Here is a 12,025-nt window from a genome sequence, read left to right on the forward strand (position 1 = left end):
CTGAGCCAGTGTCTGCACTTGAAAAGTAGAAGCAGTTTTCTACTTAGCCGTGACAGAAATTCAGCAAGTTGTATGAGTTAACTATGATGTGGTCACAGTGAATGAGGGTGGTGGTGGTGGTGGATGATGATGATGGATGATGGTGGTGATGGTGGTAGTGATTGTGGTGGTGGTGATAGATGATGATGGTGATGATGATGGTGGTGATGGGGATGGATGATGGTGGTGGATGATGGTGGTGATGGGGATGAAGTTGATGGTGGTGGATGATGATGGTGATGGATGATGGTGGTGCATGATGATGGTGGTAGTGATGATGATGGCAATGAGGATGGTGATGGTATTGTTGTCTTGGGGTGTCTGTCGCTGTGATTAAACACCATAACCAAAAGCAACTTTGGAAGTTTTGCTTATACTTCCGGGTCACAACCCATCACAGAGGGAAGTCAGGGCAGGAGCCTGGAGGCAGGAGCTGATGCAGAGCCATAAAGGGGTGCTGCTTACTGGCTTGCTCCCCATGCCTTGCCCAGCCTGCTTTCTTATAGAACCCAGGACCACCAGCCCAGGGATGGCCCCACCCACCAATCACTAATTAAGAAAATGACTACAGACAGGTCTTAGGGAGACATTTTCTCGGGCGAGGTTCCCTTCTTGTCAGATGACTCTAGCTTGTGTCAAGCTGACATAAAATCTAGCCAGGACAATGGTGATAAATAACGATAGTGAAGACAATAGTGAGGATGGTGAGGATGTGATGGTGATGGTGAAGATGGTGAGGATGTGATAGTGATGGTGAGGGTGGTGGTGATGGTGGTGGTGATGGTGAGGATGAAGACCATAATGACAATGGCCGCAGCTGATGAACATGATGATGGTGAGGATGTCAATGACGGTGATGTGTTTCTTTAACTCAGGTGAGGTTCATTGGTGCCTCCCTTCTTGGCAGCAATGGCAGCTAGTCTCATACAGAGCCCTCCTTGTGGGCTCTAAGAATGTCCTGTGCACTGTGTCATACGTCCTGGCAGCATCCTGATAGACCACTGCTCCTCACACCCTCCCTTTAAGGGGAGGCAAAGGCAGAAAGGGAGGAAGTCATTCCCCACAGTCACACAGCAGGCTGCTGGCTGACAGAGGATGTGAGCAGAGATGGCTGACTGACCTTGGCCCCAATGTGTGTTAACCACGAACCTCTCCTGACTTCTTTGGTGCACCTGACAAGTGGGCATGGATGCATTTTCTCTGTGGTGTTAAGTCGCTCATGGTGCTAGGGAGTGTGGACCAGAGACAAGACAGAGCTCCTGACAACGGTGTCCCCACAGCGGCAGTGGAGGCCTGTGTGCTGCACGGGCTGAGGCGGAGGGCTGCTGGCTTCCTGCGAAGCAACAAGATTGCGGCGCTCTTCATGAAGGTGGGCAAAGGCTTCCCTCCAGCCGAGGAGCTGAGCCGCAAGGTGCAGGATCTGGAGCAACTCATCGAGAGCGCGTGAGTGTGGCATGGGGGGCATCTGCGGGGACAGCCCTGGAGGGCAGTGTGCATTGCCCCTCAGCTTGGTGAGAGCCTACACCTCCTGTCTGTCTGTCCGTCTCTCTCTCTCTCTCTCTCTCTCTCTCTCTCTCTTCTCTCTCTCTCTCTCTCTCTCTCTCTCTCTCTCTCTCTCTCTGTTTTCTTTTCTGATCCTCAGACCCACCAGTCTTTTCCACTCCAGAGCCTTGGCAGATGCTCACCCTCTTTAGTCTGAGCTGATCCTGTGACCGGTTCTTGTCACTCGGATCCCCCCAGCTCTGGAAACCCCGCCCACTTTCATCTTCTCTGTCCCATTGCCCTGTTTATTGTCTTTCTGTCTGTAATTACTCACTGTTCACTGTTGTCTAGTGACCTGAGGATATGAGAACAGGCCACCACATCTACGTCCCCAGCCCCTAGGCAGTGTCTAGCTCCTGGCCCATCCCACAAAATGACTGTTGAGAGATTTAGTGCCAACTGGGAACCATGCCCTGGTGTATGTGTGTGTGTGTGTGTGTGTGTGTGTGTGTGTGTGTGTGTGTGTGTGATATGTAGGACCATGGACATGTTCTCATGAATGTGGGCATGTGTGTGTCCATGGGTAGAGACCAGAGGATGACATAAATGTCCCTCTTAACCACGCTCCATCTTGTCCACTGAGGCAAGGTCTCACACTTGAACTCAGAGCCAGATCTGCTGGACCATGGAGCGGTGGAATGGTGGTGGGGTGAGGCCATGGGACCCTCTGGGCCATAGTACTCAGCTACCTTCCCAAGGGCAGTGGGGTGTCTTTGAAGGAACCATAGATCTAAGCCTCCGTGGCCAGCATTCCTTTCGAGGAGGGGGCGGGAGAGGAAAGAGAGGGAAGGAGAAGCAGAGGTCTGCAGGAAAGGAGGGAGGACGGAGGTTGGCATCTGGCCTCCCTGATGGCACAGCTGGCAGTGTTCCGCTCAAGCTTGGCCACTCTCTGCCTGATGTTTCCACTCTCCCCACCCCCACTGCCCACCTCCACCCTCACCCCCACCTCCACCCTCACCCCCACCTCTATCCTCACCCCTTCACCCCACCATCACCTCTACCCCCACCCTCCATCTCTACCCTCACCCCCACCTCTACCCTCACCCCTCACCCCTACCCTTACCCTCGCCCCCACCCTCACCCCCACCCTCACCTCCACCCCCACCATCACCCTCACTCCCACCCTCACCCCCACCTCCTACCTGTGCTGTGATAGATTGTGTGCCCTAATAAATTTGCCTGAGGATCCGAGGACAGAGCCAGGCAGTTGCTGGCACACACCTTTAATCCCAGCACTTGAGCTCCTTTGCTTGGGAAGCACACACACCTTTAATCCCAGGAAGTAATGTGGCAGGGCATAGAAAGTTATAGAAGGCGTGAGGAAAGAGGAACTCACTCTCTCTTTAGGCTGAGGATTTCCTAGAGGTAAGAACTAGTGGCTGGCTGTTCTGCTTCTGATCCTCAGGCAAGTTCATTAGGGTACACAACCTATCACCACTTCTACCCCCACCCACCCCCACGTACCCGGAGTGAGGAGGTCCTGTGAATTCCTTCTCTCCTGAGGGTGTTCTCTCCTCCCGCTGGTCTCAAAGGAGAAACCAGATCCAGGGCCTGCAGGAGAATGTGCGGAAGCTGCCAAAGCTGCCCAACCTGTCCCCGCTGGCTATCAAGCACCTGTGGATCCGCACTGCCCTGTTTGAGAGGGTCCTGGACAAAATAGTCCACTATCTGGTGGAGAACAGCAGGTGAGAGATGCCCGCCTTGCTCTGTCGCCACCTGATGGCCATTCTGGGAACTGTGTCCTTGAGAACAAACACGGCTTTTCTGAAGTTTGAAAAAAACACTTAACTGAATGTTTGACCCTGAAGTAGCATAGCTTGAAAGCTGCGGAGAATTCAGGTGTTGAATAGCCACATGCAAACAGGGGCTTTGCATTTAGGGCAAGATGGAGGGGTCGTGGATCCCATCCTTTTGTGGTTTCCTCCACTTGGTTGCTGATGGCAGGACACTCTACCTCTCTGTGTCTTAATGGTCTCTCTGGCTAAGAAGCATGGAGTGGTTCATAGAGAAGATGTAGAAAAGAATTTAGTAGGCCACAGAATGTCAAAAATACACAATGACTCTAGACACTTCCTCCCCTGGCTCAGATTAATGCGGTGGAAAGGTTTTATGGTGTGAAAGGTCTCTCTCAGCATCCATCCCGAGATAACTACAGTTACAGATTATTGTGAGCCACCATGCAGGTGCTGGTAATCGAACCCAGGGCCTCTACAAGAGCAGTGAGTACTGAATGGTGGAGCCATCCCTCCAGCCCCATCTAAGTTTCATAGCCCCTTTTAAATATTTATGTGTTAGGTGAGTTTTCAAGGAACTGGAAATCATTCCAGTGTTCTCTCTCACGGAGAGGTGGAATCCCCTTCAGCACAGACACTGTATTGATGACGTCACACATTTATCAGGGTCAGATTTCAGAGCTTTGGGGCTTGGTGTTGACATTTGTTTTGACTATCAGGGTAGGACAGCCTGTTAGCGCAGCCTTTGAGTCTACACCAGCTAGACTGTGTTGTGTTGCCTCGGTAACAGAAGGACAGCCTGACCTGAGAGCCTGGCTCCTTTGTTCTCCTTAAGTCTTCAGGGCTGTGTAGTGAGCAGGAGCCCACGAGCTCCAGGCCTGATGCCTTTCAATTGTCCTGCTCAACCTATGAGATACAGTCTCTGTCCCCTTTGATGCTGAGGCTCTGAGCTGGGCTCCTGGGGTGTGGAACCTAGTCCACCCACATGCGCCTTCTGCTGGTCCCCATGCAGACCTGCATGTCCTTCCCTCCCACTAGTAAATACTATGAGAAGGAGGCTCTCTTGATGGACCCTGTGGACGGCCCCATCCTTGCGTCTTTGTTGGGTAAGTCGGCTCTGTGCTGCATCTGGTCCTTTGCTCTGGGGGCTCAGGGGTCTGTCTCTTGCCCTGGTGTCTTCTTACTGGACTCTGGGGCATGTTCATTGCCTGGGAGGAAAAGGAATGGGCTGAGGCATTTGGGTGGGAGCACTTTTGGGGACTCCAGGTTCCCAGCCCTGTGTGCTCCACAGTGGGGCCCTGTGCCCTGGAGTATACCAAGATGAAGACTGCTGACCACTTCTGGACTGACCCCTCGGCTGACGAACTGGTCCAGAGACACCGAATCCACAGCTCACATCTGAGACAGGACTCGCCCACCAAGCGGCCAGCACTCTGTGTGAGAGGAATGGGCAGTGGGAAGGCCTTGGACAGGGTGGGAGTCCTGAAGGTCACTCACAGGCTCATGCCTCTCTCTCCTCTCCTGACACCAGATCCAGAAGAGGCATTCGAGCGGCAGTATGGACGACCGACCATCCATCTCCGCCCGGGACTACGTAGAGTCCCTGCACCAGAACTCTAGGGCCACCCTGCTCTACGGCAAGAACAATGTTCTGGTGCAGCCAGTGAGTTTGGGGTGGCCCTAGATCATGCTCTGAGAGTTTGGCTGCAGGTTATAGGGGCAGGGGAGGTCCCTCTAACTCCAGGTTACTTATCCATTTACCTATTAATGTGTCTACCCACCGACCCACCTGTTCATTCATACATTTACCAGCAACTCCATCTATACATCCATTCATCTATCAATATAACCATCCACTCATCCAACCTCCATCTGTGTGTTGTTTCATTTACCCAGCAATATCTTCATCCATCCACCCATCCACCCACTCAAAATTCTCTATTCCTCCATTTGCCAAAACCCACCTACCTACATAATGTGTACATATATTTGCTTGTCCATTCATCATTCAGCCTCTTGCTGGTTCATTCATCCATTTGTCAATTCATCTGCCAATAAACTATCATTCCACCATTCTCTCCCCTGTATATCGGTTCCTATATTCATCTGGCTGTGTATCCATCCATAGTCACACACACACACACACACACACACACACACACACACACACATCTATGCATCCATACATCTCTATATAAGCGCAAATGGCAATACCCACCATTTGTTCATCTTTCTGCCCATCCACTAGGTTGTCCACTTCTTCTCCAGTCTACCCTCACATCCCTGTCCACCAGGCCATCTGCCTGGCTGTTCACTCTTGCTGTCACTCAGGAAACAGTGTGGCACTGAGAAGGTGGTCGGGTGCTCTCTGTGAAGTACCCTGAGCTGCATGAACTGTAGTGCTGGCAACATTGAAGCCAGCACAAGGAGCCGGATTACAATTTGCTCTCTCACCACATGCTACAATGAGTCGGTTGTCTTCCACGCTCCAACAGCTGCCTGGGCACAAGGCAGAACATGAAGCATGAGCAGCAGCCCCTACCCTGAGGACCGTGCCCTTTGCTGTCCTGTCCTCAGGGTCATTGGGTCACAGTCAGTGTGGTGTTTGGGCTCAGCTGGAAGAAAGCAGGGAGAGGCCCCAGGTCTGTGAACACAGCCTCAACCAGTGGGTGACCCTGAGCAGGTCATTCTGCCATGAGGCTGTCATATCTGTATCACGGCGGGTGCAAGGTCCAAGTTTCTCAGGTTTAGGAAGTCATGAGTTTAAGATGCAGCCGCTTTTTAAATGACCAACAAGAAGCTTTGAATGCTAAGGACTGGGGTGCTGGGCTAAGAGTGCCCAAGGTGCCATCCACAGCAGAGAGAGAGAGAGAGAGAGAGAGAGAGAGAGAGAGAGAGAGAGAGAGAGATATGAGATGCCCCTAAAAATGAGAGAGAGAGAACATATATGAGTCATTAAGATATTGAAACACAGCCATGCTAGGCTCTGGTGGCAGAAACAAGTGGTTTGCCATGAACCGTACATGGCTCACAAAATCCAAACCATTTCCTATCAGTCTCTATTGATACAAAAAGATTGGTGACCTCTGACCCAGCAGTTCCAGTAAGCACAGAGTGTCCATTGCCATCTCCAGTGAGGGTCTGAAGGCCCACGGAGCGCAGCATCTCTGCTTTCCAAGGGGATCTGGGACTGGGTGACCCGGGGAGATGAATAATGGACTGTCACTCTGTTCTTAAATCCACATCGCAATAGCTTTGCCACTCAAAGCTGAATCATAGGCTCCTCTGTCAGGAGACATTTCAAACGTACTCATATGTCCTCCCTACAAAATAACAGCCCTGCCAGGCTCAACCAAGGGGATGATTGGCAGTGATCACAGCCTGCGTGTGACTGTGTAGTGATAGCCACTTCACAGCTGTGAGATGCTGCGGGCGGTCAGACATGCCCCGAATCGGGAATGGATAAGACTGCAACTCGGGAGTGGGCAGGGTCTTCTTCCCAGAGGAGAGATGGGAGCATTTTTTTGCCCACCCACTAATTGAGAATGATGAGAAGTGGGTGAGATGTCCCACAGCAGATTCTGGGCAGGGAAGAAGCACAGTGGGGGTGCTTGGAGAGAGGTTTTCTGGGTAATATCTATGGGATGGGGTGCAGGGGCACCTGCCCTCTCTTTACCCCCTAAGATTGGCCTAGATACAGGCCTTGTTTTGAAAGGGCTGAGTTAGGGTGGCAGGGTACTTTACTAGGTCCAAAGGAACATTGGGGTAGAGACAGCCTCCAGAAGGAGAGATGGAGGTACTGGTGCTGGGGTGAGCAGCGTTCACAGCTGGACTCTGCCAAGTTCACCCTGGATGGTAGGCTGCAGGTGGCTTTGCTCAACATGGCACCGGGAAGGATGCTGAGGGGCTCTTCTAAGCGGTTGCAGCAAACAGCCCAACCCTTTGGTTCTGCTTCTGCATCCCTGAGTCAGGCAGGCCTCAGGCCCCTGTCCACTGGGGTCCAGCAGCATGGCCAGGCCTGAGTTCTCCTCTCTCTGCAGAGGGATGATATGGAGGCTGTGCCCGGGTACCTGTCTCTGCACCAGACAGCTGATGTCATGACTTTGAAGTGGACACCCAACCAGCTGATGAACGGGTCTGTTGGAGACCTGGACTATGAGAAGAGGTAAGAGAAGTTCAGCTGAGCCCCCCACTCTCCTAGACACGAGGATGCTCTCTTCTCAGGGGCGGATGGTCCGGCCTGCCATTCTACCTGGTTGTCATGGTTACCTAGCCCAGCCTCCCTGCTGCTGAGGCCTCAGAAGGAACACCAGCCTTGGAAACACCTGGAGACAGTGGCAGAGCCTCAGGGGTAGGCCATGGTCAGCCACTCACATCCATAAGTCTACTCTCCAGGGCCAGCGAGATGGCTCGGTGGCTAGCAAAGTCACCTTCCACCGAGCCTGAGTTCTATCCCTGAGGCCCATCTGGTGGAAGGAGAGAAGTGACCTCTGTCCTTCACTCATTCATCATGGTGTGCAATCCCCCACATTAATGATTGATTGATTGATTGATTGATTGATTGATTTTTAAAGATGCAATTTATAAATGTGCTCCCCAGATCTACCCAAGTGTAAGGCGAGCAAATATACACCTCAGCCAGGCTGTGAGGACACATCAGACTGCATCAGGAACTGCCCACCACGCCCCTCCCCACCCCAAGCCAGGTGACCTTGAGCAGCCACCCCCCATAACCCCCAGCCTCAGCCTCCTCATCTGTACTGAAGAGTGTGTACACATACACACGGAGGACTAGTACACAGAAAGGCCACTGTGGGTTGCTGACCACCGTCGAGGATGTACACTTCCCTGGCCCACTGGTGGCCCAGGGCAGGAAAGCATGAAATGATAGTCTGCCCTGACTCCAGTTTGAGAGGCAGAGAGAGTGGAGAGAGACGGTCCACAGGCGGCGTCAGAAGTGGGACGCAGCCACCAGCTTGTCACCTGTGCTAGTCTGGGTCCTCCCAAGACCAGGGGCTGTGAGAGGATCTATGAAAAAGAGATTTCTCTGGGGAAGGACCTGGGGGGGGGGTGGGGAGCTGAGGGCGGAAGTAGGAATCAGAACAAAAAGACTCAGACGGCCACCGTGCATGGTGACAAAGGAGAGGAAAAGGTCAACTGGGAGGGATATCCACCAGACCATTTGGGGATCCTGGGCTAGAGGGGCCCATCGGGGGCCTCTTCCTTCCCAGGGATGGGTCTGGGCCATGCCAGGTGCCCAGTTCCGGCCAGCATCATGGCAGCATGGTAGAACTGGGATGGACCTGGCAGTGGCTTGCAGTACCCCTAGGCTCTGACCCCTGGTACCGAGTTTCTGAGTGGTTGCATCCCTAGGCTACTGCAAAGCCCACACTCCCAGGTGCCCCTTCCCATGGTGTTCTGATGGGGAAAATAATTGGTTTTAGAACAGTGGTGGGTTCTGAGCCAAAAAGTACATAAGTCAGTACTCAGAGTGACCATGCCCCAAGCACTGTGTTCTGGGCTGACTGTGTGAGGGCCTCTGGGTTGGGTCCTTCAAATGAAGATTCTCAGAGAAACACTACATTGGGGATCTTACTAGAGCTTCCATTTTATAGATGGAGAAACTGAGGCTCAGATAAACCCTCAAGTCACACCACTGGCCCGTGTAAGGTCAGGGCTGGGAGTGGCCATTCTAACTTCCGCCTGTGGTCACATGGTGGCCTGAAAGGAGGAGGGTTATGGGCCAGTATAGTTGCTTAACTTTCAGGCACGAAAAGTCAAGTCCAAGCTAACTGGAGTATTTGGTCCAATGCTCCAGAGAACCCAGGGGCAAGAGACCTCAGGCTGGATCCAGGGACTTGAACAGCCATGCCCGAATTCATCCTGTCTCTGGCCTTTGCCTCCTGTCTACAGACCCTATGCTCAGACAGACCTTCCTTGCACGATTCTGAGTGTCCCTGGGCATCAAGGAGCTCTTCCTGGACTACCTAAGCATCAGTGTGACCATTGATTTATCACACTGATTATACTTGAGTAATGGTACCAATCATGCATTAATCACTGAGACTTCTCAGTGCTGATTGCCCGGCCTGGGTCAGGTGACCATCCTAGAGTCCTGGGGTGGAGACTTGGCAGAGTTGGGTTCCGATAACCATGTAAATAGGGAAAAGGTTGGGGGCTGCCATTCTTCAGAAAGTTGAGACCAAAAGGAGGAGAGAGTGGCTGGGTAGTAGGGCTGAGGACACATGGGTCTGGTGAGAAGACAGAGGTGCTCCTGGGCTGGTCTCCGGGCTTCCTACAGTCTTGCCACCTTCCCCTTTCCAGCGTCTACTGGGACTACGCTGTGACCATCCGCTTAGAGGAAATTGTCTACCTGCACTGTCACCAGCAAGGTAGGGACCACAGGGACATCAGGCGGCTGGGCGTCCATTGTGGATCCCCATCCCTACTCACCACCTCACCCGTTCATCCATTTAGCATCACAAGACACTCTGGTATGCCTCCTCAAGCAAATGGCATTATCCCCTCTGAGGGTGGTTGCTTTGAACCATTGTAACCATTTAGTGACAGGGTGGCAACCTGATACAAAGTAACACAGACTGTTGGCGCTAGAGACAGGACTTAAACCCATATCTTTGTGAGTCCAAAATCAGTAGTGTGCAAACCTGAGATCAGTAACTACTATATTCCATTAAAGCCAGAAGAGGGTGCATTTAGATTAAGCAGGGTGCGCTGTGCCTCATCTAGGTATGGAACGCAATGGTTTAATCCCCTTTACTAAGGCAGACCTTGGTTCTGATCCAGGCTTTGCAACTTACCAGCTGTGTGACTTTAGGGATGACACAAAACCTCTCTGGTTTTGTCCCTTGTAAAATAGACAATAATAGCTAAGCCTCACAGGGATGTTCTGGGGCTTACATCAGACAACTTTTAACACACAGTGTTGGTAAGCAGCAGGCGTCTAATACATGCTCTTAGGAGTCACCTACCACCCAGAGCCTCAGAGCGGCTCCCCTGGGTCTGCCTGGTCCTGGGGGTGGGGGCATGTGTTTGCAGAGTTTGGGGACTGCGTCATGCTTTGCAGTGATACCTGCCATTCTCTCTTGTCCGGTGGTGGTGGCAGTGGACAGTGGTGGGACTGTCGTGCTGGTGAGCCAGGACGGAATCCAGAGGCCGCCCTTCCGCTTCCCCAAGGGTGGGCACCTGTTACAATTCCTCTCCTGCCTGGAGAACGGGCTGCTTCCGCACGGGCAGCTGGACCCACCGCTTTGGTCACAGCGAGGAAAGGTGAGGGGTCAGCTGTGGGGACTTCGGGGAGGCTGGGGTGATGCCAGCTGTGGGGTATCACTGGGCCCTACTGTGACTTGGTGGGCCCTGCACTCCCCTCTGAGACCCTCAGTGTGGTCAGGCTTGGGGACAGATGGCTCTCTGAAGTCTGCCCTGGGATCTGTTCCTGCAGGGGAAGGTATTTCCTAAGCTGCGCAAGCGGAGCCCACAGGGATCCTCAGAGTCCACATCTTCAGATAAAGAGGACGACGAAGCCACAGATTACGTGTTCCGCATCATCTACCCTGGCATGCAGTCTGAATTTGGTGAGCAGCCCTGGGCCCCGCACTTACCAGCTCCTTCTAAGAACTACTCCAAAAGTTACAATAGGTCTGGGGCCGGCAAAGGGGACTCGGAACCATAAGTGTCCCAGTGCCTTCCACCTCCTCCACAGTGAGAACCAGCAGCCACTTCCTGTTCAGCTAGTAAAGGTACATGGGGCAGGAGGTGGTGCTAACAGTAACAGTGGTTGGTGTAGGCTCTGGAACCCTGGCTCAACCTGGGCAGATTTCTTCTCCCCCTCCCTGGCATTTCCCTCATCTGTGAAGTGGACTGTCTTCTGCAGGCCTTCAGCGCACACAGAACAGGGGCGTGCTAGCTACTGCGTGATCCCTCCTGTCAGCATCTCGCTTCGAGTTATGAGGAGTCAATGCAGGCACAAAGATCTGAATTCAAACATCTAATAAAAAGCCAAGCTCGATTGTACGCGCCCATAACCCCAGCCCTGGGGGACAGAGATAGGCAACATGTCCCCTGGCCAATCAGCACAGTCAGCATGGCGAGCCTCGGATCTGTAAGAGACCCTCAAGGGAATGAAGTGATTAGGGACAAAAGAAAACACCACAGATCTTGCTCTGGCTTCTGCATGCAAGCATACTAGTGCACGCAATGCTTACATGTACACAGCAGTGCAAATGTGCGCGAGTATACACACACACACACACACACACACACATACACACACACACACACACACACACACACACACACACACACACACGACTGGATTGAGTTCAAGGCTAGCCAGGGCAAGTCTTAAAGAGAAACAGGCCCTAACTCCCCATTAGTGCTATTATTGCCACTGTTATGAGTCTCTGTTAATTCTGCAAAATGAGGGGAAACTGCCTTTTTACAGGTCACCAAAGATAAATAGCAAACCTGACTTAGTACCTGACAGAGTGGGCAATTTATAGATGCTCGGGCTCTTTTCCTCTAATCAACATAACATATGTGGGAGCTATGTAGAGTTGGGTGGGGAGGGGGGGTTAGAACCCTGGGGAACTGGTCTTTCTGGTGGTCTCTGTCCCACCCCCCCTTAGCCCTCCCTCCTCACCGATTCTTTTTGTTTTCTGTCTTAAGTTGCCCTTGACCTCTTGGGCAGCCCT

At 52.6% G+C, this 12,025-nt stretch overlaps 1 protein-coding gene across 1 annotated transcript in view; it reads left to right on the forward strand.

The window, feature by feature from the left end:
- Sgsm1 (small G protein signaling modulator 1) overlaps nt 1–12,025 on the forward strand; it is a 70,408-nt gene that overhangs the window by 24,365 nt on the left and 34,018 nt on the right. Inside the window, exons 7-15 of the mRNA XM_036171674.1 lie at nt 1,320–1,482; nt 3,114–3,266; nt 4,353–4,420; nt 4,606–4,751; nt 4,846–4,977; nt 7,355–7,479; nt 9,639–9,706; nt 10,438–10,601; nt 10,774–10,906. Of these exons, the coding sequence (XP_036027567.1) occupies nt 1,320–1,482; nt 3,114–3,266; nt 4,353–4,420; nt 4,606–4,751; nt 4,846–4,977; nt 7,355–7,479; nt 9,639–9,706; nt 10,438–10,601; nt 10,774–10,906 (1,152 nt within the window). The remainder of the gene's footprint in view (nt 1–1,319; nt 1,483–3,113; nt 3,267–4,352; nt 4,421–4,605; nt 4,752–4,845; nt 4,978–7,354; nt 7,480–9,638; nt 9,707–10,437; nt 10,602–10,773; nt 10,907–12,025) is intronic.

This window comes from Onychomys torridus, chromosome 22 (assembly GCF_903995425.1).
Source record: "Onychomys torridus chromosome 22, mOncTor1.1, whole genome shotgun sequence".
Taxonomy (NCBI): domain Eukaryota; kingdom Metazoa; phylum Chordata; class Mammalia; order Rodentia; family Cricetidae; genus Onychomys; species Onychomys torridus.